The sequence below is a fragment of the Embiotoca jacksoni genome, unplaced genomic scaffold, assembly GCF_022577435.1.
Source record: "Embiotoca jacksoni isolate LCO1_2020_lvr unplaced genomic scaffold, fEmbJac1.0.p SCAF_9, whole genome shotgun sequence".
In the NCBI taxonomy this organism is placed as follows: domain Eukaryota; kingdom Metazoa; phylum Chordata; class Actinopteri; family Embiotocidae; genus Embiotoca; species Embiotoca jacksoni.
In genome coordinates, this window is record NW_027185447.1 from 10,994,392 (window position 1) to 11,020,269 (window position 25,878).

A 25,878-nucleotide genomic window follows, 5' to 3' on the forward strand; every position below is an offset into this window, starting at 1 on the left:
ATTTATTTAATCCATTGCCCACAATGATTTCACAGTCATTTAAGCCATCTTGTTTAATAACAGGCAACATTGCCTCAGATTATAAAAGTGAGTTCTGCATGCTCATAATTTGCTGTACTGGTTCCGTTTGTCCATGCTTCCCTTCTGCCTCCAACGTCTTGTGATTACTTTTGGAGAACTTTTTTTGAGTCAATCTTTGGTCTTTTTCATTTTAGTAAGCCTAACACCCGAGAAGACAATAAATAATATTAGTGGTAGGAAGGATGACCATGAAAAGATCCGAGTTGTTATAAATCAGATTTTTTTTTTTAGTACAAAAGGACCACTATGAAGACTTCTGTGGAGCTCCAGAAACACAATAATCACAGTTTTCTTTTTGTCTTGCCGCTTATCTCTCTCTTGTTCATTAATGGATAAAATGCAGTCCTAAAGGACACAAAAAGGTGTGTTCCTGAGTTGGTGCCCTGCTGACCCCTCTCTGTTCCTTTCTGTTCCCATGCGTCACAGGTGGGTCAGGGAGTTCCTCAATGATGAGAACAGAGGTCTTGACGTCCTGGTGGAGTACCTCTCCTTTGCCCAGTGCGCTGTTATGTGAGTACACGCACAGACACACACACCTCTCCTAAGGAACTGGGTTGGGCTGTGAATCCAGCTGCTGAGTTAACATGTGTCCTGTAGAGCCTGTAGTAAAACTGCTTGTGCATCTGAGATTGGCACATTTCATTCTTTGGATGTGTTTGTATGTCTTGTTGCATACTTTGCAACCTGAATGTGTTTCTGGACAGTTGCTGTGTGGTTTGGTGCTGAGCTGCACCTTGCCTGAATGGGACAAAATCTCTGTGCTGAGCTTTATCGTGCAGCTTGATGACAGTTCTTGTGATAACCCCCCCAGCTCTATACCAAGCAGCCTTGCTAACCTAACCTCCCCCGTGCCTCTCATCTACACCCCTGTGCCTCTGTGTTGGCTTGTCTGTTTGTCTGTATGTGGCCCAGGTTGGATTTTGAGGGGCTAGAAAATGTGGAGGATGGCTTCTTGGACAAGGCTAAATCTTGGAGCAGGTCTATAGAGGATCTGCACCATACCAGCGCCCAACCCTTCTGCAACACACTAGTGCGCTCTGCCCGCCAGTCTGTCCTCCGGTACGTATTGCTACGCTAGCCTCCCTGCTATTGGCTATCCCTGTTATTGCCTCGCTCTGCTAACCTTGAATGCTATAAATGCGAATTAGCATGCGAGCCAGTTGTCTTGGTGCTGTTTTGTTTCAGGAAAATGCCCTGAGTGGTTGATAAATTGTAGGTCTGACCTGTCTCTTGACCTCAAGGATTTGCTCTGCACAAACTCAATCAGACATAGAAACTGAAAGTCTTTGACCTTAAGCGCTATGTGTCTCTCTTCGTCAATGATCCTCCTTCATCTGCCCAGATGTGCGTCTACACTGTCTACAGATGAAAGCCAGCTGTGAGCAGCCGCATATGTTTGACAGTTGTAATTCTCTCTTTTCACCACAGCGGAGACAACAGTCAAAGAGACATTAGATAGAAGTCTGGGTGGATTACATTTTTAGGGTGTACTGAAAAAACAAATAGTCTAGAAGAATAACTTTCAGGCTTTATAAAATGTAGATATACACTACCACTGATTCTGTATTCATATTATGTATTATTCCTTTGGAATATGTTGTACAAAGTTTGCAAAACTTAATCGTGAGGCATGGTTAAAGTCATTTATAAACTGCACAAGAAAGGTAACATTATGTGCACATGATGACTGTGCAATACAGTTGCATAACTGCAGTTTGTGTGCATAGACCTCGGTCTGTTGACAGCAGCAAGGAAACCAGGCATCTCCCATAATGCATCTGTAACCTCAAAAGCCAACTAAGTTTTTTTCTGTCAGTCTTCGTTCTCTGTAATTTTCTCTCTTTGTCTCTTTCTGTATGATACACTGAAAACATGAGTCATATCAATGGCAGATAAAGTTCAGAAATGAATGAAACAAGCTGTGATTGAATAATAAATTAAAAGTAAGGTTTGAGTTTGATCACTGAATCCCTTGGAGATATTAACTTCAGCCATGTATTGCAGCTATGGCTCAGTTTCAAACAGCAAAACCCTCAAGAACTCCCGCCTCGTGAGTCAAAAAGACGATGTACACGTCTGCATCATGTGTTTGAGAGCAATCATGAACTATCAGGTATGAAGCAGTAACACCAACACTCATGTTTCCTGTGCAGACAAGTGTTGAACTTATTCTCGGGTTTTCTAACCACATCCTGCTCTCTGTCTCTCTCTCTCTCTCTCTATCTGTCTACGCAGTATGGCTTCAATATGGTCATGTCTCATGCACACGCAGTCAATGAAATCGCCCTCAGCTTGAACAATAAGAACTCACGGTAAGAACTGAGGACCCCATCTCCACAGAAGCAGGACTGGGTCAAACAATAGGGGAAACCCTGCAGCCAGTTCATATGATATGCTTACCATTCTCCATGGGGCTCGGCTTCTCTCTGAAGTCGAGGATCAGAGGCGTCTGTACAGGCTGCTAAAGGGAATGTTTACTAAAGGGAGATTAGTGGTAAACCACTGGGACTGATCACTTAATAATGAAGGCCAGGAGTGTAAACACTTAAAAAGCAATAAAGACCTGCCCTTGTTTCTGACTTTTAGTATGAATTATAATTTTCATCCCATGTATGTTGATATTTCCACCAGTTTTGAGGATTGCATGAATAGCGATACATTCTGGTTGTACAGATATTATAGAAAATGTGTTTTTCCACATTTCTTGTTACATTTTTTGATTTATATGTGAGTGAGTTGGTGTTTCCAGTTGAACTCTGTCCAGGTGTGTTGTACTGATGAGTCTCTCCTGCACCTCCAGGACAAAAGCTTTGGTCCTTGAGCTGCTGGCTGCCGTTTGTCTAGTCCGAGGAGGTCACGAGATCATACTTTCAGCTTTTGACAACTTCAAAGAGGTGCCCATAGAAACTTTTTAATGAAATTTGGACCATTACCATCTACAGTTGCACTGTTTATAACTCGATGGCAATATATTGCCAACCCTGCCAGTACTGTATGTCCTAAGAAAGGTGAACTGACATTAATTAAATTGCCAAAATGTCCCACATCACTGGTGTGCACAAAGACATAAAGAGCTAGTGTGAAGGGATGAAAGTTGAGGAACTCTGGGAGATTTCATGTCCACTGGGGGTGTAAGCAAAGCTCTATGGTGGCCTGTCTGAGGTTATTAGTCTCATTAAGACATCAGATGTGAGCCAACCTTGAACAATGATAAGGATCAGCTCCCCGATGGGAGCCAGTGGACCACAAAGATTTGCTTGGGCTCTCAGTTTCTGCCTGCACAGTCATCTAAACACCAGAACAAGACAATTACCATGCAGTCGAAAGCCCTCAGAGAAAAGCAAGAGCTAATCAACTCACTTGTGGAAACAACATGGTAATTTTGTAATGGTACCTTCCAAAACTATCCATTTATAGAAGGTGACAGCTCTCTGAAATCTCAAAACACCTTCTTCAACCACAGCTGTACCAGTAATTCAATATTACTCAACATTACCGTCAGAAGTTGGCATGCGGTATAATAAACACTTTATAACATGAAATACTATGTTTGTTTTCCATTTACCCTTTTATTGTATTTTTGTCCAGGACACTTAATTGAAAAAAGGGCTCATGTCTTTATCTCTTGCTGGCTTCCCTTCCCATAAATTATGATAATAAGATGACATTGTTTTTGCAAACTGAGCAAGCTGTTCTGTGTTTTACATACAGAGGACTTTGAAAATATTATGATAAATATTTTGATATACTTTCATATTTTTCTAAATATCTTTCCTAAAATTATAATATCACATAATAATTGCTGCGTACTTTAATAACTTTTGTATTTTAGGTTTGTAAAGAAAAGCATCGCTTTGAGAGACTGATGGATTACTTCCGCAGTGAAGAGGGAAACATTGACTTCATGGTAAGACAAGATTTTTATTATGTATAATTATGTGCTTCTTAAATGTATGTCCACCTGTCCATCCAAATAAATATATTTGGATCTAATACTCTGTTTTCACTTGGCAATAAAATGCAGTTTATGTCTGGATACGGCCCAAGGTTTTGATGTCATTATCCAGAAAATGTATCCAAATACCGATCACATGTCCAGTTATAAATTGGCCTGTTTGCATTTGTGGTCCAGGTCGCTTGCATGCAGTTCATCAACATTGTGGTCCACTCAGTTGAGGACATGAACTTCAGAGTCCATCTGCAGTTTGAATTCACTAAACTGGGACTGGATGACTACCTGGAGGTAAGAAAACAATATTGTGGTTACAGTGAGACAAAAATTCTCACGTGCAGACTATTTTCCCAGTTAGTGTCACTAAATCTGACCTATTCTCCCTCATGTCAGAAATTTAAACATACGGAGAGTGACAAGCTGTCGGTGCAGATCCAAGCCTACCTGGATAACGTGTTTGATGTGGGTGGCCTGCTGGAAGATGCAGAGACCAAGAATGCAGCGCTGGAGAAGGTGGAGGAACTGGAGGAGCACCTGTCCCATGTAAGTGCACCACCCAGTCTGGACCACCAACGCTGCTCTCTGTGCGCATTTATGAGATTGTTGTGGCTCGCTAGCTATGTACTTAGCTTCGCTGTGTCTATGTGGTAATTAGAAATCTACTGTGTTTGCATGTCACAAGTGGTTGAGGATAATAATTGGGTGGAGAATGCTGGAAAATACTGTGTGTGAAACAATCTTATGATTGTTCTTGTGTTGGCTCGCTCTTTCTGGGCAGTTGCCTTTGTATCCCACGCTGCTCTGCAAAGACCTTCTTCACATGGAAAGGTCGTAGGCAGCCGTGACATCATTCTAGGAATTTCAAAACAAACTCTGCTCTCAGGGGTCAGGAATGATGGGGGAGGATGAGGGTGAGGATTCTTTTCGTGAATTCCTGTGCAACATGTGTAATGTGGTCAAAATCAAAACCAAAACCAAAAGCTGTGTCATGCTCCTGCTGCATCATGCTGCTGGGTATATCCTATTTCTTATTGATAATGCAGTGTATGGAAGCCAGTGGGAGGGAGTGGGACTAGGAAGGATGCCCGTTGTTTGGATCAATTCCTGAATTCACCCTCTCTCATCTCTCTGTTGCTCCTCTTCTCTCCTAGGTGACAGAGAAGCTGCTGGAGGTTGAGAATGAAACAATGATGAAAGTAGCTGATCTGGAGAAGCTGCTGATTCAGAAAGATAAGGACCTGCAAGTAATACGGGTGAGCCGCAGTCGTAATGATGTAATGTTGCTTGCCTAGCTCGCGTCAGAAAGGCTTCACTTACTCTGTGTGTTAGCAAAGATCACTTTCAGATGCTTGTGGCTAAATTGCTGTGATAGCAAATTAGGTCATAAGGAAACAGGATGTTTCTTTAGCTTGTGGAGTCATTGTGCTGTGCTCTATATTGCCCCCTGGTGACTGCTCAGGAGACGTACGAGTCGACCAACACCCAGGTCAACACCCTGAGGAGGATGATCAAGGAGAAAGATGCGGCATTCCAGAAGCACTTCAACATCGAGAGGCGGCTGCTGGAGCTTGAACAGCAAGGCACCATCCGTTTGCACAAGAAACCTGATGGAGACATTGGCATCGAGCCGCTGGGTGTCGGTGGTGTGGGGAGTAGAAGCCTTGGGGTCCCTTTGGGGGACATTGGGCAGCTGTCTTTGGGTTCTACTGCTGGGTTGACAGAACTAGGAGGACCAGACTCCAGTTTACCACCAGCCAGTGAAGCTCCTCCGCCTCCACCGCCGCCTCCTCCGCCTCCCCCTCCTCTACCATCTGTCTCAGGTGATGGATCATTATTATGTGCGTGACACATTCATGTGAAAGTTGACTTTTTCATCGATAAACCCTCAGAGAAGGTCTATTTTCAGTACCAAGACAGGTGATGTGTCACAGTATTGTTCTTCTAACCCAGACAGGAAAGGGAAACACAAAGCTTGTTTCCTTTGTGTGTATGTGTGTGCAGAAAGACTGCACTTGGCTGCTAGAGCATTTTTCAACTTTTTTATTTTTTTTATTTCCAACTTCATTTAACCAGGCTTCACTCAAATTTAATATCTTTTTTGCATGTAAATATCATAAAATCCAGAAGGTGAAAAACAATAATATACTCTATATGTATAGTAATTTCATATTCTCTTCTACATTAATTACAGGCCAATCTGCACCAGTCCCACCTCCACCTCCTCCTCTTGCTCCTCCTCTGCCAGACTCTTCTCCCTCTGTTATCCTCAGTTTGGGTTTGTCAGGTGAGATGTTTTTGTTTGGCGCTTTCATACCTTAGTGTCTTTGCTTTCAGTTACACTGTGAGCAGTGGAGCACGTTTTAATCATTTATTTATTGATTGATTTACAGCCATCCGAATTAAGAAGCCCATTAAGACTAAGTTCCGCCTGCCCGTGTTTAATTGGACGGCCTTGAAGCCCAATCAGATCAATGGCACAGTCTTCAACGAGATTGATGATGACCGTGTGCTGGAGGTGAGTCAAGAAGCTAAAATTTAATTCACAGACAGCTGTGATATTTCTAATGACCAAGGTTTCAAATTTTTCAAATGCTTATGATAAATTAGCAACAATCCAAGTAAAAGTTGTTTTTTTTAAAACATTCAACTTCCATCCACATTATTTACAGAGATTTTAACATTCAAAAGCCCATGTAAAAAGCTTCAATAGGACTAATTGGAACTGTCTTATTGTAGCTCGGTAATTTTGGTAAATCACTTTTTCCGGCTGAATTCATACTTCAGAACAAAATCAACTAAAGGAAAAAAAGAAAAGCATAAACAGGAAAACGGAAACAGAGAAATGTGTCATGAAAGACGCACAAATGTACCAACAACCTAGAATAGTACATCATTGCAGAAACTTACTGTTTATAGTAAGAAGCTGGTTAAGAAAATTAGTTTTCAGGCCGTTTTGATATAAATTTACAATAAGTGAATTCATGTGCAGGAGCTGGATCTAGAGAGGTTCGAGGAGCTGTTTAAGACCAGAGCCCAGGGTCCAATTGTGGATCTTTCCTGCACAAAGAGCAAGGTAGCCCAGAAGGCGGTAAACAAAGTCACACTTCTGGACGCCAATCGCTCCAAGAATTTAGCCATCACTCTGCGAAAGGCCCACAAGAGCACAGAAGAGATCTGCAAAGCAATAGAGAAGTATGCACATGTCATGAACTTAAATAAGATACTTTTAGACTTATCAATAGAACAAGTTCCTGATACATGTTTCGTTTGCTCAGGTTTGACCTCAAGGCCTTACCTGTGGACTTTGTTGAGTGCTTAATGCGCTTCTTGCCCACGGAGTCAGAGGTGAAGGTGATGCGTCAGTACGAGCGAGAGCGGCGTCCACTGGATCAGCTAGCTGAAGAAGATCGCTTCATGCTGTTGTTTAGCAAGATTGAGAGGCTCACGCAGAGAATGAACATCATCACCTTTGTTGGTAACTTTGCTGACAACGTCAACATGCTCACACCGCAGCTCAATGCGATCATCGCTGCTTCTGGCTCAGTGAAATCTTCACCTAAGTTGAAGAGAATGCTTGAGGTGAGAGGTGTTTATTTGCCTGTTGTTTTCATTACAGCAGCATTTTTATTTTCTGTTAACCTTCATTCATTCTTTTGCTTCACTTGTAGATTATCTTAGCTTTGGGAAACTACATGAACAGCAGCAAACGAGGCTGTGTTTACGGCTTCAAATTACAAAGTCTCGATCTGGTGAGCAAAATGTTAGAGATATTCAAATGCTCAGTTTCTTGAGATACTAATCAACACATAAATGTGCCTCACAGGTTATTGTTGCATTGCTTTTGCTGATAATGTCATTCATTTTTTTTGTCACTCAGCTGCTGGATACTAAGTCTACAGACAGGAAGATGACATTGCTCCACTACATAGCTCTTATCTTGAAGGAGAAGTACCCTGAACTGGCAAACTTCTACAATGAATTGCACTTTGTGGATAAAGCTGCAGCAGGTGAGTTTGCACAAATAAACCACACGAAGATACAGCGTGTTCACCCTTAGTTTCCAATGTTTTTTACATGGGACACATGTGAATCACATGTATATGTAGAAATGTCATGGATTTATATTGAAATCAAATTCTGTATAATGTGTTTAAAATGTCTGTAAATATGACATATTCTTTACTGACTGTATGTGAAGTATCTCTGGAAAATGTGCTGCTGGATGTTCGAGAGCTGGGCAAAGGCATGGACCTCATCCGGAGAGAGTGCAGTCTCCATGACCATTCAATCCTGAAAGGCTTCGTCCATTCTAGTGACACACAGCTGGACAAACTGCAGAAAGACGCCAAGACTGCTGAGGTATCCAACACTGTCCTCGCCACCGAAACCTAAAAGTATCCCCTGGAACAAATGAAAATAGAGATGAAGCAAACCTCTGGCACACGTTCAGCTCACTGACCTCTAATACACAACCAATCATGGCTCTTAACTCGACAATGTTCACAAACGTTGCTTCCACTATGGCATTATCCTCCTTCCAAATTCTAGGAAGCCTTCGGCAGTGTGGTGAACTACTTCGGAGAGAGTGCCAAGACGACTCCACCCTCCGTGTTCTTCCCTGTGTTTGTGCGCTTCATCAAGGCCTACAAGGTGAGGATGCCAAGCAGACAGTAGCACTCCTCACCTCTGTGCTGACATGCTGCAGCTCTCTCTGCTGGTCATTTGGGAAGTTCCCTGGTTTTTGTTGTCAGTCTCACTGAGAGGGCAGAGCTTTGGCCGCCTCTGTGCCACAGGATGTGGCGTATCGTCAGAGGCCAAATAACAGGAAAGGCCAGCTGGGTCTGACTTCGGAGCTGCAGCTGTGGTGTTTAGACTGGTTCTCCCCCCTCCTCCCCTTTTACCTCCGGACAGCCTCGCCCTGCCCCACCACACAGCACACTTCCTGAGATTGTTCTCAGTCTGGATTTATGGGATCTGCTTAAGGAAATGTGCAGCACAAGGATTTCTGGATAGATGTGTCTGTTTGACTGTACTTGTGTGACTTAAAGGAACAGTTTGACAAACAGGGAAGCATAAAATTAGAAAATTTGAGGAGACACTTTATTAATTTTTCGTCTCTTATTGCCACATATAGAAGCTTAAATTTAAATTTACCTTCAGTAAGAGCCGGAGCCAAAATAACAAACAAGGTTTCATGTTTAAACCTAACTTCAAATCAACACAAAACAGTGAAAGATAGCTTGTAACAAAATTGGCTTGTCCTCTACAAAGTTTCCTGGCCATGGGTTAAATGTAGTTACACTAAGATACTAAAGAAACGGTAACTTAAAAGAAGTCATCTTAACTGTAAAATCACTACCTTTCTAACTCGAGCCCCGTAACAACACATCTCTGAGCTAATTTGTGTTTCTCCTAAGAGCTCGACTACGAGATCGATAACAACTTGTGTGTCTGTTTGTTAATAAGTCTTTTGCAACTCATTCATTTAAAAAAGATCTTTAGAGGTTCTTCAATGCAGATAATGTTGTCTCTGGTCAGAGCCAAGCTTAATATTTCCCTCTGTTTCCAGTATTTATGCAAAGCTGAGCTAAATGAATGTTGGCTGTGGCTGCATTTTTACCATACAGATATGAAATAGTTGTTGAACTTATCTACTTTCACAAATGTCAAACTATTCCTTTAAGATGTGAAAAAGTTGAAAGGGGGACTGAAGGAGAAATGCCTTTCCTGTTTATGTTGAACTTTTGACCTGTTTTCTCTGCTAAAAGGGCAACACAAGTGTGTTGACTCTGATTTATTTGAGTTGCAGTTTCTTGACTAGTCACCTTATTCTCCTCTCAACAGGATGCAGTGGGAGAAAACGAACAGAGGAAAAAGCAAGAGGAAGCAATGAGAGAAAAGTTACTGGCTCAGGAGGCTAAACAGCAGGAGCCCAAGGTACATGTCCAAGTGCATGCAACTGAGCTGAACGATACCTATCAGATGTTGACTCTGTGCTAAATAAAGCTTTGTGTTGTGCCAAAAAGCACAGCGAACAGTACAAATATCCTCTCTGCTGCTTCAGGTCCAGGCCCAAAAGAAGAGGCAGCAGCAGCAGGAGGTGATTGCGGAGCTGCGCAAGCGGCAGGCCAAAGACCATCGGCCCGTGTACGAGGGCAGGGATGGCACTATTGAGGACATCATCACAGGTGGGCCAGACAGAATTGTAAAAGGACCCCATGTGGGCACCCGTAGCCCGAGTGTTCCCAGGCTGAGGATGACTGTGGTCATTCACTGCTCTGCTCCTTTGAAGTGCACCTTGTGCTACGTGGTCCAGACACCAGCACATCTGGAACACAACACATAGCAGCGTAGCAGTCGCTGGATATTGCATGACGTGCTGTCTAGTTGGCTCTGAAATTCACAGCACTAAAGTTGTTGAGCCTCAACGTGAAGATTATCAGTCAGGCAGTATACAAGAAATTCAGTATTCAATGTGGGATTTTTGTGTTTAATAAAAGCATTTTTTTTAAGTATTCTGTTCGTAGAAAAATAGTGGAAACAGTTTGGGGATAATGCAGCTGTCGATATGTTAATATCCAACATTGAGGGGCTGTAAATGGAGAAAAAAACCCGAATCTACAGCCTCAACATGGTACATAAGCTAACTGATGTTTTTTTGTCAAGGTCATTAATCATTGTCTAAAATGTAAATAATATAAATGTTGCACCAATATAACTTTTAGTCATGTAAATAATGCTTCTGTGCCACTACTATCAGAGCTAAAGACATGCTCATTGTGTCCTAATCCTATTAAACCTGAGGGTTTTACAGGGATAACTTTCATAGATTGGAGTTACATTCTGCACAGCTCCACTTTTATCAGATTCATGACACTCTCCTGAACAAAATACGGTCCAATATCCCCCAAGAAGAACGGCAGTGTCTCAGGTGTGACGTGTTTTCTCTTCCTCCCCCTCCTCCCCCTAGTACTGAAGAGCGTGCCCTTCACAGCCCGCACTGCTAAACGCGGCTCACGGTTCTTCTGTGAAGCCAACCTCTGTGACGACGCCAACTGCTAGCCCTTCCCCCCTAATGCCAAGGTTGTCCAGGTGTCTTTCGTACGCCTCTTGACCCCACTGTGCATGCAGCATGATCCCTGTCAATCCATCTGACCCACACCAATTACAACTATTCTCAACTAACTTGGGCCGTCATTGGTTGTTTGTGTTCTACTTAAGAAGGCTCCTATCAGGCGTCTGGTGATAGGAGTCAGCCAAACCTCTTTGCCTGGCACAGATCTCTGTGGAAAAACATTTGTGCAGAGTGCTAACATGTTTTTTTTTTGTGTGGGGAAAAAAAACATGTTGACACACTGACGGTACAATCATGACTGTTTTCAAAGATGCAGAGAACATCGTGCATGACACAAAAGGCTGTGCATTATTTCTTTTTTAGTTATTCTGAACCCAATGATCTTCACATAAAGAGGTTTGGCTATCTTACTGGTTTTTTTTTTATCAACAATGCCTTGTTCCATGAGACTAACTTGTTTGGTGTTGGTTTTCCGGCTAACATGTGACTCTTCTTTCCTCAACCACCACTGTTTATTCTACCCCCCTTCCAGCTGAACAGAAGATTAATGACAGTATTTCCCTCTCCTAAGAGCGGGTAAGGAAGGTGGCCTGGCTGAAACCTGGCCTGCTTGGCCCTCCAGCTCCTGTGTGCTGCTACAGTGATGTCAGCTGCTTCAGCTAGTGCTTCAGATGCAAATAAAGAAACAAAACAAAAATCTTTACAGCAGTGAGAATCGTTTACCCCACAACAGAAACATAGACATTTGAAAGTAAAGTGTTGTAAAAAAAATAAAATAAAAAATAAAAAAAAGACTTCTCAACTTTAAAACATTAAATAATGAATTCAGTTATTTAAGTTCCCTCTAAGTTTTTGCCTCAGAAAAGAAGCTCCTGTGGTATTTTAGTTTTTAGTTTTATTTCCTAACTGTACCCTTAAAGATTATTATTATTATTATCATCATCATCATCATCATCATTCTCACCCCTCCTATTATATGTTGCATGTTGTCCAGTGTTCATTTACCTCTCACCTGTCAACAACGTCCGCCATGTTTGTCTTCGCTAACTGTCATCCGCGGTGTGCTCAAAAGCTATTTGGTCAACAGGCTCTGGAAAAAACAACAACACACACACACACACACGCGCGTGCGCTCGCTCGCTCAGTCAGTCAGTCAGTCAAACATGCATAACACAGTCTGTAACCAAAGCTTAAAGATTTCATTTTACTTTCACTGACACCGACTTGTTCGTTACTCCACAAACGGAAGAGCTTGTTGACCATCGTACTGTAACTACGAAAGCTACTTTTTTTTTTTGTATTGCTGCATTGTTTGTGTTACAAAGTTGCCATAACTACATCCCCAAAGCCTTGATTTTCACTGTTTTATGCAGCACTACTACCAGCTGAAAAACAAGGTTATGGGAATGTGTTGTTCAATGTTAATTCTGCATTGTTTATGCCTTTTATTTGCTAATTTAATAATTATAATACAAAGCTAACAAAGTTTTTAACTGCAGAAATGAAGAAGTTGATTTTCTGTTCGATCAAAATATACATCAAACACTCGGTTGCCACTTTATTCGGTACACCTAGCCAAAACGAATGCAGTCTAATACTGCACAATAATCCTGTCATAAATTCCCTTTTTTTGTGAAGGTTATGATAGCATGTTTTAGCTCTATTGAGGATGTGGAGCTATTGTACTGCTTGATAAACAGATGTGTTTCTATTATTTAGCTCACTCTATTTAAGATGAATGGAGTGGACTACAAAATAGAAACACACCAGTTTATTAGATGTATCTAATGAAGTTTGAACTGAGTGTGTGGTTTTTGTTTTTTTTAAAAACATTTTTAGCACATCAAAAGAAAAAAAAAAAAAGGATTTAAAGTTAGTAGAAGAAAGTTTGCAGATTGACCTCTTGGTCCTCTAACATGTGTGTCCCCCATGTCTCACCGCTCTCTCCCTGCTTACTCAGATCTCCGAAACCAGCCTTTCCTGCGAGCTGACGCGTTGATCCGGAGCGGTTGGAAGAGACCCTAAACCACTTATTCGTCACTTACACTCCCCTCCCTGCTATAACCCTCCTCCCTGTGTCCCAACGGTCCATCTCAACCCTGAGGCTGCAGATCACAAAGACTGAAAAGGGAGGACAGGACAGAGCCCTTGTTTTAGCTGGGTAATTTATTTATTTATGGAGGCCCTTTTTCAGCCACTTTAAGTGAGAAGGCATCTTTACAGAAGCACAATAGGCTGCTCCTCTGTCACTGCAAGACTTTCCCTGCTCTGTTGGCACTGAGAGCGTGACCCGTTGGAGGATGACCGCAAGACAAGTAGAGGTGAGTTGAGGACTGCCGGACCACAAAGCAGGTGGAACTGTGCTCTCACTAACAAGTGCCTGCCAGCATGTGGATCTTCTCAAAACCTGTTCATTTTCTCAGATTATACAGTCGCAGCAGGATTTAGACTGAGAGGCAGCCAACTCTGCTGCCTTGAAGACACTTGCAAAACATTCCACTAAATAACAGAGAAGCTTCGATATCACAATGAAACATTTGTGGACTGTTTCATAACCTTACACAAAGTCTTCATTAATATTGACAATTGTTGTATTTAGATTGTATCTCGGTGGAAAGACCATCACTTTTACTGGTTCTTCTTGACAAAGCTAGCCAAACCAAAATTTCTCAAATGTCTTATGTTTGCTTAAAAAGTGCCTTTTGTGTAAACAGTGTTATCTCTCCTGAGTCAGCCATAATTTGTTTATCTTACATCTTTCATTTGTTAAAGATTGTATTTTTTACCTCCATGTACTATAATATTAGCCTTATAAAACCGACAGAAATATGCAAATTGAGATTTCAGGCTTTAAATGCACACAATGACTAGAAGGTAGATACATTCTTTTTTTTATTTTTTATTTACCTCTCTAGTACATCATTGTCTTTTAAGCTCAGATGAGTTGACATGAGGATTCTCATGTCTTTGTGCCTTGTCCGCGTTGTGGTTAAAAACTGAATGTTACGCGCCTTGACAACCCTTCCTGTCACACCTTAATTGACATTTGGGAAGTAACAAACGTATGAAGACGACTCCACATGGACTGCCGATTAAGGGCAGACAGGATGTTGGGTTAACCTGCTATAAATGTGTTAATAGATGAAGGATGACGGGTGTTTCAAGGTTGTTGTTTTTTTTAATCTGTTTTACTACAGATGATGCGTTTCCTCCTAACAGATTCACATGACATTGGCACAAAGGGAGCGATACATCGTTACACTACTTAATTTGGCTCAACATTGTATGTAAACACTATTCTTTAAGTGAACATTTATATTAATGTACATTCAAATCAAGAAATTTACTTTTTAGAAGAAGCCATCCTTGGCATTGCCTATTGACTGAAAAAAATGACACTTTCTGTTTAATAAATATGATGAATCATGTAACTACAAGACCAAAGATTGTCATTATGGTTTGGGGGTATAAAAGAAAAGGATGGTGGCCTTTCTTTGTTGAAGCAACATTCAAACATGCCATTTCTACATCTACGTGTTTTATTTCTTATATCTTCAAGATGCTAATTTCCGATGTTCTCCAGCATGAAATAACGAGGGACTGCTTTTCCTCTTCATCTCTCCAAATGACAGACAGGGCCATCATACATTTCTACTATAAAAATCCATTTAATTTCTTATATCAAAAAGAAATAGAATCATAACAAAACAATCAGAACCACAAATATGTGGGTTTTTGCCACCGAAAGAAATTCTCCAACTGAAACATGATTGTTCTAATTTACATGGTCACATAAAAATTTAACAGAGCAGGATGTTTCAAAAACAAAAAAAAGACAAAATGTGATGAATACTGTTAACAAGTGAGGGGCAAAGCAGGGTTTCCTCTAGGTTGGGCGTGTGTGAGCACCATGCAGAGTGACATTGCGGGTATGTCTGATAACCAAAGTTAAAAGCAGCGTGGTGAGCAGTGAGACACACAAGGAGCAAAAAACTTTCAAAGACAAAAAACCAGGCCGACAGACAGATGGTTAGTGTTAGCAGCAAAGCAAAGGAATTAAAAAAGGAATGCTTATCAGGAAGCTAATCAGTCTACTTCCTGGGAATGCACTTAACAATTATCTAAAATTACATGTCCATGGAATTACATAAAATAAAAAATAAAAAAAGAAAGAAAAATTCAATCTCCCACAGAAGTTCGTACCATCAAACAGTCTCCCTGGCCTTTTTCTGGAAGTACGTTTACAATCAAAAGACAAGGAACAAAACCTAAATGCAACCACTCTCAGCTAATTACGGGTCGCAGATTGTTTTTCAGTGATGACCAGAAATTCACATAAGCTTGCCTTCACTCCTAAAAAACAAAAAACAACCTTCTCAGAGCAGGTTCAGAGCAAAATCCAGCTCCTGTCCAGAGTGTCCTGCAGTAGGCTAAACCAAGGCCACGGATATCCATCCAAGTCTTTTCATCCTGGAATGTGGACTTTGTTACAATCATCTTCATCCAGCTCACTCACACACTGCCATTCATCGCTGACACAAAGTATGTCAATTATACAATGACTTAAAAAACTCTTAAAAAGTACAGACTGCTATTTGTTACTGATGTTTGTATTCCTGGGTATATTTTCAAGACACTTTGTTAATAGGTTCATATATATGGAAATATATATACTATATATATAACTTTAGTCTGTGCAAGGAGGTAAAAGACAATCACTTGAATGTAGTTCATTGTGACAACAGAACAGACACCATCCGCGATGCTGAGTCTTCCATGTGTACATGTGCGGTTAAAGATCATCTTGTTCCTCCCTTCAGACCTCCAGCAGCAAACATACATATACACACAATGTGAAAGACTGAGCTCAACCAGCGTCCAGGAAGCATTTATAGTAAGCACTGACACTTCTCCTTTCTTTCATGAAAAACAAAGACTTGGCAACATTTTTTCTAGGATGGAACAATATTCTTTTTTTTCCCTATACAATTCATACAAAAATAAAAAAATTAAAATTGTTCCACTGCCATTTGTATCTCTCTATCTTTTACATTTGCACAGAGGTAGTGGCTATATGCGTGAGAGAGGATGGGGAGTTGTGAGAAGGTGAGCAAAATTAAAAATAACTGAATAAATGTCTATAAAATGGTTCCTTTTCCATCACCAGAGGAATTTTTTGTCAAAGAACAAAATATAATACTGCAATCACTTAAAAAAGTAGTCCTTCATTTTATACATTTTATACAGTGTTCTCGCTTTTCTTTTGTTGCTTTTCTTTTCAGTTGGTAAAGGCATAAGATGAGAGAGCTTGCTGGCTCAGCACTGGGTAGGGCACAGCAGGGCAATATTGGCATAGTTCAATCCATGCTGAGCTCTATGCCAGCGGGTCACTCATGTCCTCATCGCCCTGGGAGAGAAGCTCCTTCTTTTCATCAGTACTGGCCAGAGAGTTGCGGCTGTTGTGGGCGCCCATGTACAGGGTGGCATACACTGGGTTGGTGAAGTTAGTGGGCTGCAGGGCAAAGAAAATTACACGGTGACTCGAGGGTTGAGAGAGAATTGATTCTATAAATGTGAAAGAAGCATTTACTGTATTTTGTAACTTTAAAAAGGGTGCGTTAACAAATCCAACAATAACAAAACATTTCCCTCTTAACACTAGAGCCCTGACAAATAGACACTGACCACCTATTTTGACAACCATTTTCAAATTATACATAAAAACAACAAATACAAGAAAAAATAAATATCATGTTTTTTTGTTTGGCTGAAATGCAACAAAATGCAATAGAAATGCATGAGACTTAAATTTCACTTTAACTTCCACTCCGCTGTCAGACAAAAACACTAAAATAAATGAGCACCTGTGAGGAGACTGTGAAGCTCCTCAAACTAATAAGTAAAACATAAATGATACATTTTCACCCGATTTTCTAAAGTTTTCCATGACTGAGGTTTGACTGGCACTCAAAATAACATTATCTTGTTATCTTCTTTGCAGTAGTGTAATTGCACCACACTGGGAATTGGCGCCACAAGCTGAACTAACTGCTAGTACTCACATGAACCAAAGATTTGTGATTACATTTGGATGAAAATCTGGATTTTGGTACCTTACAAAGCTTCAAAAGTCCCTACCTCCCCCTCACTCTCTCAGCCAAAAGACTCTGGAACCAAAATCTCCACATGTCGTTTTCCAAATTCATAATAGAACTGGCTTAACTTTGGTCAATTTGACTATGTTCCCTCATTCATGTTGCCAACCCCCAAAGCAAGGGGTGTTACAAATCTTGCTGACTCAAGATTTGAGTCTGAAATTTTTGCTATCACCCCAAATAAAAACTGAGCTCAAATAATTGAGTGTATCTTTCTAGAAACAATGTCCTGCTTGCTCTAGGCAATTAGAGGATATTATTACAGTTTTCATTGGAGCTAGTTTTTACTGAGGAAATGACAGCACCATCACAAAAAATAAGCTCATAAAACTGAAAATATCTGCATGGTTAGAAACTGTCAGCATATATGAGAAGATGTGTTTTTTTGGATCCTTTAAACAAGCCAGTCTTTAGCTGTGTTACCTTGTCTGGGTCCAGAGCGAAGTCTGAATCCAGGAGCTCCCCAGCGTCATCGTCAGGGTCTCCTTCATAGATCTTATAGGCAGGATTCCCAATCTCAACATTCATGGCTCCATTTGTCATTCGGTGGTGCTGGAAGCCTTTGGCACTGCAGAAAAACAAAGATAAACAAAGTGAATAACCATCTAAACAATATATTTAGACCCTTGTTTAAAAAGATAATGTTCTATTTTTGGGAAAAATCCTTAATTTAACAAATCATATTGGCTAGAAAATAATCATAAATTGGCATAAAGCAGGTACTGACTCAGCACCAGCTACACACAATCCACACATTCAAGACAACATGTATTAAAGGTTGTCAAATGAGCTTTATAGTCAAAAGGCCATTTGATCAAACCCGTAAGATATACAGCAGCATGTCTGTCATGGAGAATGCTGGAATTTCACAATATCCATTTGCAAATATTCGGCTGTTTGCAAGTAAATAAACATTTTTCATAGATGCACAGCTGTACATTTTTACTCTGCAAGCACATAGCGTAAGCCTAACATGTACACATGTAAACAAGGAGAGGTATGGAGACGCAAGAAGGATGTAACAGTTCAATTGTCTGTGCATCACCATCAAAGCTACTTCAGATAAGAGTCCCTGTGTTGCTGGGTGGGAAATCCCATGGGACGCAAACAGGAGATGGCAGGCAAGGACAAACGGACAAATTTCTGCACTGACCAACAGAAGGGACAAATGGACTGACATGAAGCATAGCCAATCTGACTGTATATTTAGGAAAGGGAGGGGGAGAAGATTTGTGGGTCAACAGTTGAATTATGTAACCCTATCAAGTTACCGCGAGCACTGAGAACGAGATTTGCCCGGGCATAGAGACCTGGGAGACAGGAAATAGATGGTTATCAAAAGGTAAGCGAGAAAGAGAAGCTAGATAGCACAGGTGTGAGGACCAGATGAAAAATGGAGTTTGAATAAAATGAAGCGGTCTCCAAAACCAGGACTCACCCGCGCATTCTCCGCTTGTACCACAAGATGGCACCGACCGCCAGCAGTGCCAGCAACAGCAGGAGAAGCACGGGGATGACGATGGAGGCCGTGCCTGTGAGAGCAAATAATGTGAGCAAACAGTAGCAAAGTCTATGTTTTAAATCACAATACTCTGTCAGGAACGGTGTGACTTACTTCCACTAGAGGCAGAAGAATCCATAGAAGCAGCAACTTCACATCTGTATCCCCGCCATCCAACAGGACACCTATACACAGCCAGAGGTACGGAGTGTGTGTGAGTTTAAAACACAAAAAGAGGAAGCAAGTGTATTCATGCGTGTCTGATCAGTTGGAGGTTGTGAGGATCATGTCTTACTTGCACTGAGGCAGCAATGTGCGAGTGTCAACTGTACATTGTCCGTTTGTGCAGTAGTCCAAACAGGAATAGCAGCTGGGTTGGGTCTGACCATTCGGACAGCTACACAAATACAAACACGCATAAAAAAAAAATCAATTAGTTCCTTCAGAGTCCAACGCAATATTAATGCCAATGGTTTTAGAAGGAGAACTGGGCTAGGATGTACACAAACTTTTGATAATGTAGCAAACCTATTAAGGAGCATAATGTCAGCAGAAAGATGTGTGACCTTGGTACATGCTAACTGAGAAGTCCAAAATAAAAGTAAACAAATATTTACTAATATATTTTGTGCAGAGACCACGTTGTCCCTGGTCCTTACCTGCAGGACACCTCCCCTGAGGATGACGTCAAACATTTGCCCGTTCCGCAGAAAAGACATTTATTCAGCTCACACTGGTGCCCGATGTACTGGGTGGGGCACATACAAAGTTTGGTGCCATTGGAGGTTTGTAAGCAGGTTCCACCGTTCTGGCAGAAGCCTTCACATTTACCTGAGGACAGGGAGGAAGACAACAGAGTCAATAATTGGTACGAGTTTGTTTTTCCCATAGTGTTAATCCACAGCACACCTGTGTGATGTCATGTGAAAGATTTTGACATTTTTCATGAATTTAAAGGTTTGTTAACACATCTTTTTTTGTCTTAAGTACAACAGTAGGCTACATATTAATAGAGGCTCAAAATTCACACAGATTGTTTAACCATCATCTGCAATCTCAAGTCTTCCAAGAGTGGAAACATGTGAAAATGCTGCCACTTACTGTACTGGCACTGGTCTCCCTTGTACTCTGGCGGGCAGCTACAGGTGGGCTGGTTGCCCATGTTGACCGAGCAGTTGCCTCCGTTCAGGCAGTAGTCCTGACAAGTCTGGAGGTTGCAGTAGGGTCCTGTGAAGCCCTTAGGGCATCTGCAAGTTGGTGCACCTACAACACAGTTTGGGGTTTAGAGTTGATAGAAATCTCAGACAAACGTTAACACATGCAACTCCACATGCTAACCTGGGAACCCTCTAAATTTTCTTTGCCGTTACTAGAAACGTAATCTGGTTTTACATAAGGCAGAATAAATGAAATACAAGAGACCAAGAGTTGGAAATGTGTGGAAATCACTTGCTTCATGCCCTCTCAGCTGCAGTTGTTTGTTAGTTACTGTCACTAATAAATAATCCAGAAAGGTCTCCCATACATCAAAAGGATGGGAATTTTTTTTTTAACAGTTAAAACAATTTTCAGAACAAATAAAACATGTTTTCTAAGCTGTGATAAGGGGGCCTAAATAACTTGCCAAAGTAAAATTATCCTTTCTAGTTTGAAATTACATCTTTATTTCACTTTGTTATTTACTAATTAGAAATATTTCTACAACAAGGAAAAAAAGCTCACCCTCCCAATTTAGCTTAGCAGCATTCCCCAACCCACACTAAACAAAATGTACAATTACTCTCAAAGTAATGGACAAACTGAAATTTTGACCCAAAGAAGGCACTGGAGATAACATCAAGGATTCAAGTTAACATGGTCTGTACCAAATTTTGTGGAAGTCTGTCAGATAGTTATTTCACATAAAGCAAAAACTTTGAACTCCTTCATCCTCTGGGGACCATGAAAGTGAAAGTTTATGTCAATCCATCCAAAAGTTGTTCAGATATTTCCGCCTGGACCAAAGCAGTAGTGGTAGACTGATAGTAGTAGAGGACACCAGGCAGACCAACAGACAGATTACATTAGCATCTATGAAGCCATGATGTGAGGACCTTACCTCTATGAGAAGCAGTGCAGGTGCCTCCGTTTTTGCAGTAGTCTCTGCACTGGTTGATCTCACATCTCTCTCCAGTGTAGCTCGGCTGACAGCGACACTTGGCCACCTGACGGGCGTTGAGGAAGCAGCTCCCGCCGTTCTGGCACTGAATATTGCAGGGCCCTGAGGGGGGAGCTATGGAGGATGAGGATAACAATTTGAATGCAGCGTCTGAATGCAAACAGCCCAGATGGTAACTTGCTGGAGTGGAAGTGCTTTTGTGTGCAGACTTACAGAACGGTGACTGGGTGGGGTTCGGTCTCTCGACACATGTGCCGTTGTCGGCGACGTAGTCGTTCGGGCAGGTGCACACCGGCCCACTGGGGCTGAGCAGACACAGCCACTCACACTTTTTCCTGTCACATGGATTAGTCACTAGTGCAGAGAGAAACAAGACATCTGGTGAGAAAATCCGCACAGCGTGTGCATAAAACAAAATGTTGGAATAAGGCACATGACGTGCGTATTTAAAGCAATGACATCAAAAATGTACAACAAACTGTGTGAAGAAAAACCCTAGCTTGACTGACACTCACTCTCTGGCTGCTTGTAGCGGTGGTACAGGACTATGTCTGTAGCGTGGTTGATGCCTGTAGTGAGGTTCTCCATGGGGCCTTTGCCAAACTTGTTGACACGGAAGACAAAGTTGTTTATATATGTGACCCCGTATATGTAGTCCTCGAAGATATCTATGCTGAATGGATGTAGCAGGTCTAGAAATAAGAGAAATGAGACAAAAGGGAAAAATATGCACGCAATGTGTTAATGTTAGATTTGTAAACTTCCATGTTTCATACAGTTTTGTAGGGTGCACAAAGAACTCAACTGTTTTTGAAGCCAGAGACAGCGATGACAGGATCCAAACCGTCCAGACGAACACTGCCAATGACTGAGAGTTTGGCATCTGCCCAGTAAAGACGCTCGTTGAAGTAGTCTACAGCCAAACCTGCAGCGGCAGAATGGAAGAGACATTAAAATCTATATAGAACAAAAGGCTCTGCTGGACAGCTTCAGAAACAATCAGGGTTAAATTAAATCCTATAGTGTCGATGCAGCACTGACCTGTGGGCCACTGGATGTTCTCATGGACAAGAGTTTGTCTCAGAGTGCCGTCCATGGCAGCTGTCTCAATTTTAGGGTGGTTCCCCCAGTCCGCCCAGTACATGGTACTGAAGGGAAACACAGAGTTAGAACAAGCAGTTACAAAAGATATGAAAGCAGAAAAAAAGTGACTGTCATCATAGAGCGTAGGCCTCTCTCTTACCCTCTCTGTGGATCCACAACAATGGCATAAGGCTCATCTATCATGCCAGAGATGAGGGTCTTGCAATGCTGGCCTGACATCTGAGCCACTTCGATCACATCTCGACCTGAGTCAGTCCAGTACAGGTTACCAGCCACCCAGTCCACAGCTATACCACGGGGCATCTTCAGCTCTTTGATCTGAAAATACGAGCAGAAAGGACTTTACAGACTGCTCATGTGTTTGTATGATGAGTTTTTCTGTACATATCTGACCAGCATCACCTGTAGGTTCGTGATCCTGCCCTCGCTCTGCCGTCGGTTACGGTGAGAGTTGGAGGAAGACAATGATGTGGACGACCCTGGGAGTTCATAAGAGGAGATGCGGCCTGTGTGCCAGTTGGTCCAGAAGATGCGGTTGGTCTTGACGTGCAGGTCCATCGCATCAATACGTACGCTGGCATCGCCCTGGAAGGTCTGCTCATAGCGCCAGTTGGGCATGCCAGGGTCTAGGCTCCGGATTTCATTGTCGTCAGCTATGTAGAGAATCTGTCGACTGCTGTTCATGTCTTGAGGGAAAAAATAAGAAATTACAAGGAGTAATTATTATGACAGGTGGGGAAAAAAAAATGCAGCATGTAAAACCAATAAAGTTCTGATCCTCACTGTCAGCCTTGCAGGTGTCATTGATCCTGGTGAAGTACTTGTGGCAGCTGCATTTGTAGGAGCCTTTGGTGTTGTTGCAGATGTGGGAACACACTCCAAACTGTAGACACTCATTCTTATCTGAGAGACGGAGAGATTAATATTTCTGCCAAACTCTCAATCTTAAACATTTTGAAAAAAAAAAAAAAAAAGCAGCTTTTCTGCACGAGTACCTCCACAGGTGTGGTGTCCTATTTTCTGGAAGCCTGGTTTGCAGGAGCAGAAGGAGTCTGTGCCATTAGTGACACAATGAGCCTCATCTCCATCACCACACTGAGTCCTGTTACTGCGACAGTCATTGAGCTTTGTGTCTGGGAACAAACACACAAATGGAAGTTGAGCCAGTGCATTTAAAGATGGAAGGTTTCAGACCACAGATCTGTGGTAAGTCTTAGTATAAAAATATGTCAAGATGCACCTGTCTTGCAGTTGATCTCATCAGAGCCATAGTCCTGACAATCATTAAAGAAGTTGCAGCGCAGAGTGGAGCTGATGCATCTACCATTGGTACACAAGAACTCGTCCTTCTCACATGTAGGAACAGCTGGAGGAGTCTCTGTAGACACAAACACAAACACGTTAGCATCTCCTTTATCAAAGTTTAAGGAGTGAGAACATTTCACCAGAAGATTTGTAACATAAATGACAGCACAACTTACGGCAGTTCAGTTCATCTGAGTTGTCGCCGCAGTTATTAACACCATCACATCTCTTTGATAATTGCAGACATACGCGGTCATTCTGGCAGCGGAACACTCTGGTGGGCGGACACTGGAATTTCCCTAAGAGTCGAGCAGTGAGAGAGGCCAAGAACAAAAACAGATCAGGGACAAAGATAAAGACTGACAGACGTTCAACATGTGTGGGATTGGCAAAGCTGCAGCACTCACTGCATTCTTCAGGATTCTCGTCAGAGTTGTCCCCACAGTCATCCTCTCCATCACATTTCCAGGCGAGGGGTTTACACAGAGTGTTGTTACACTGGAACTCATCCAGAGGGCAGTGATGCCCAGCTGAGGAAACCAGCAAGAAACGGAGATATTTTTACTACTGGAGTGTCTTTGCATAAAACCTGATCCACCTTCTTTTCATGTTGTTCAGCTTTGAGGATTTGTGGCACAACTAGCCAAATGTGTGACAAGTCATAGTCACACAATTCTGTCTCAATAAATGTCAAATATTTAATTTACTTTTCCCAGGGTTCCCACTCCAAGTCAAATGTCAAATTCACTGACTTGTACTGACTAAAAAGCTGAAATTCCATGACCTATAACGAACAGAAAAAGCAGGCTGCTGTTGTGCTGAGCAGTCATGAAACAGCCACCTTATTTTATTCCCATCAATTTGCAAGCTCATTTCCAGTACAATACTTTTCACAGCTTAAACCTACTGCACAATTATGATCACACACAACTCATGCACCCTTATAGACACTTTTTGTAAGTTCTGCAGAACTTACACAAAAAAAAAATTCAAACGGGAACGGTAAGAAGCCAGCATGCTTCTTACTGGCGTGGCTGCCAAGGTCTCTCTGTCCCATAATTTGACATTTAGCTTTTCTGTCATATATTTTTTATCACCTAGTCTTTAAGTTCATCATTTTGTAGCCAAAGCTCTTGAAATTTACAATTTACTGGCATGTTTGCCTTCCTAAGCAGGTACAAGAAAAGTAATCTCTTTGCTGAAGTGCTTGCCACTTGTTGATGAACCCAAAGGGGGGTGAGTCAGTCAGACAATAAGGGAAACACAGAAAATAATTTGATTAAAAAAGACTACATGCAAAATGTTATATTTTGATGAATGGAAACTAAAATTTTAACATTCAAAATTCTCTGATATTCCATGACTTAGCCCAGAAAATGATCAAATTCCTTGACTTTTCTTGTTTGGAAAATTGAAAAATTCCCTGACATTCCCTGACCCAAAGGAGCCCTGTTTTCCTTGCTTACATACAAACACAATAAAAACAACAAATTTAAAGATGATAAACTTCAAAAATGCGCTTACCAGCACTGCCGCAGTTCTGCTCATCACTGCCGTCCATGCAGTCAGGGTCAGCATCACAGTACCAGCGGAAGGGAATACAGTGTCCGTTCTTACACTGGAACTGGTCGTTGTCGCATTTCAGAACACAGTCGTGCTAAAGAAACATCATAGCCCGTGGGCAAGTGAGAGTCAGCTGTCATTCTTACAAAGGAGTAATACACACATACAAATGTCAGTTACAATAAATATTATTCAAATAACACCCTAACACCCAAACATTATATCCCTGGTCTGTACCTCGTCAGATCCATCAGCACAGTCATGATCTCCATCGCACTTCCACCTCCCGGCAATACAGCGGCCGTTAGTGCAGGCGAACTCGCTTTCTGAACATTGTCGAGGCACTACAGAAGAAGAAAGACAAAATTAATGTCAGTGGCAGTACTGGTACAAGATCAGGTGACCTATAAATTTGAGCCTTCAGCACAAAACACAAGACAAGAGTGTAACACTTATAGGGACGACAGTATACACTGCAGGAGGTGATGTGAGAGAGTGAAAGGAGCTCAATAAGCCTCAATGTCACGTTAATGTATTTTTATATAACTGATTTAATTTGAGTGTTTTATTTATATTCACATAAGTTATATTTGTGGTAATAATCCAAAATTGCATAAAACATTTGGTTTTATGCAGTGGCATCTAGGGGCTAAAGGGAAAGACTACGGCAATGTTACTAAATTAATCCATGTAGAGCTCAGCTTGCAGACTCTCACAGGTTGGTGGAGATGATAGCGGGACAGGAACATGACAATGAAGACAGCAGAGAGGTAACACACGGAATATGGGAGCAGTTCACCTATGAAAGTGAAGGAACTTACCTCTGGCTCATGCCAACAGGACAATATGAAATGAAACAAATATCAGATGAGGTGAGATGCATCAGAAATTACAGTGAATAGACAATGAATGAGCACACAACAACTGCCTTAGCATGTCTGGTTAAAAAGTTAAAGGTTACCAGTGGAAAAAGGGTATGAGTAT

The 25,878-nt window shown here is 41.6% G+C and overlaps 2 protein-coding genes across 5 annotated transcripts in view; one reads left to right on the forward strand and one right to left on the reverse strand.

Moving 5' to 3' along the window:
* Nucleotides 1-14,539, forward strand: part of fmnl3 (formin-like 3) — a 32,049-nt gene extending 17,510 nt beyond the window's left edge. Inside the window, exons 5-26 of one of the 3 annotated variants that reach the window (XM_069140558.1) lie at nucleotides 508-591; nucleotides 994-1,140; nucleotides 2,086-2,194; nucleotides 2,317-2,393; nucleotides 2,882-2,975; nucleotides 3,914-3,988; nucleotides 4,214-4,324; nucleotides 4,427-4,576; nucleotides 5,185-5,286; nucleotides 5,493-5,853; nucleotides 6,225-6,317; nucleotides 6,424-6,548; nucleotides 7,023-7,225; nucleotides 7,309-7,612; nucleotides 7,702-7,782; nucleotides 7,911-8,040; nucleotides 8,232-8,392; nucleotides 8,582-8,683; nucleotides 9,878-9,970; nucleotides 10,098-10,221; nucleotides 11,004-11,125; nucleotides 13,069-14,539. In XM_069140558.1, the coding sequence (XP_068996659.1) occupies nucleotides 508-591; nucleotides 994-1,140; nucleotides 2,086-2,194; nucleotides 2,317-2,393; nucleotides 2,882-2,975; nucleotides 3,914-3,988; nucleotides 4,214-4,324; nucleotides 4,427-4,576; nucleotides 5,185-5,286; nucleotides 5,493-5,853; nucleotides 6,225-6,317; nucleotides 6,424-6,548; nucleotides 7,023-7,225; nucleotides 7,309-7,612; nucleotides 7,702-7,782; nucleotides 7,911-8,040; nucleotides 8,232-8,392; nucleotides 8,582-8,683; nucleotides 9,878-9,970; nucleotides 10,098-10,221; nucleotides 11,004-11,095 (2,818 nt within the window). In that variant the 3' untranslated portion in view covers nucleotides 11,096-11,125; nucleotides 13,069-14,539. The remainder of the gene's footprint in view (nucleotides 1-507; nucleotides 592-993; nucleotides 1,141-2,085; nucleotides 2,195-2,316; nucleotides 2,394-2,881; nucleotides 2,976-3,913; nucleotides 3,989-4,213; nucleotides 4,325-4,426; nucleotides 4,577-5,184; nucleotides 5,287-5,492; nucleotides 5,854-6,224; nucleotides 6,318-6,423; nucleotides 6,549-7,022; nucleotides 7,226-7,308; nucleotides 7,613-7,701; nucleotides 7,783-7,910; nucleotides 8,041-8,231; nucleotides 8,393-8,581; nucleotides 8,684-9,877; nucleotides 9,971-10,097; nucleotides 10,222-11,003; nucleotides 11,126-13,068) is intronic. The other 2 variants (XM_069140557.1, XM_069140559.1) reach the window with 2 other exon arrangements.
* Nucleotides 14,540-14,756: 217 nt separating this feature from the next.
* Nucleotides 14,757-25,878, reverse strand: part of LOC138192873 (low-density lipoprotein receptor-related protein 1-like) — an 85,224-nt gene continuing 74,102 nt past the window's right edge. The window contains exons 69-90 of one of the 2 annotated variants that reach the window (XM_069140555.1): nucleotides 25,132-25,238; nucleotides 24,856-24,988; nucleotides 23,739-23,861; nucleotides 23,508-23,630; nucleotides 23,267-23,404; nucleotides 23,022-23,159; nucleotides 22,810-22,929; nucleotides 22,429-22,712; nucleotides 22,166-22,344; nucleotides 21,964-22,070; nucleotides 21,728-21,847; nucleotides 21,438-21,614; nucleotides 21,136-21,276; nucleotides 20,863-21,036; nucleotides 19,866-20,027; nucleotides 19,424-19,595; nucleotides 19,060-19,161; nucleotides 18,879-18,949; nucleotides 18,702-18,795; nucleotides 18,535-18,573; nucleotides 17,687-17,831; nucleotides 14,757-16,620 (exon numbers count right to left, since the gene is read on the reverse strand). In XM_069140555.1, the coding sequence (XP_068996656.1) occupies nucleotides 16,483-16,620; nucleotides 17,687-17,831; nucleotides 18,535-18,573; nucleotides 18,702-18,795; nucleotides 18,879-18,949; nucleotides 19,060-19,161; nucleotides 19,424-19,595; nucleotides 19,866-20,027; nucleotides 20,863-21,036; nucleotides 21,136-21,276; nucleotides 21,438-21,614; nucleotides 21,728-21,847; nucleotides 21,964-22,070; nucleotides 22,166-22,344; nucleotides 22,429-22,712; nucleotides 22,810-22,929; nucleotides 23,022-23,159; nucleotides 23,267-23,404; nucleotides 23,508-23,630; nucleotides 23,739-23,861; nucleotides 24,856-24,988; nucleotides 25,132-25,238 (2,987 nt within the window). In that variant the 3' untranslated portion in view covers nucleotides 14,757-16,482. The remainder of the gene's footprint in view (nucleotides 16,621-17,686; nucleotides 17,832-18,534; nucleotides 18,574-18,701; nucleotides 18,796-18,878; nucleotides 18,950-19,059; nucleotides 19,162-19,423; nucleotides 19,596-19,865; nucleotides 20,028-20,862; nucleotides 21,037-21,135; nucleotides 21,277-21,437; nucleotides 21,615-21,727; nucleotides 21,848-21,963; nucleotides 22,071-22,165; nucleotides 22,345-22,428; nucleotides 22,713-22,809; nucleotides 22,930-23,021; nucleotides 23,160-23,266; nucleotides 23,405-23,507; nucleotides 23,631-23,738; nucleotides 23,862-24,855; nucleotides 24,989-25,131; nucleotides 25,239-25,878) is intronic. The other variant, XM_069140556.1, reaches the window with a different exon arrangement.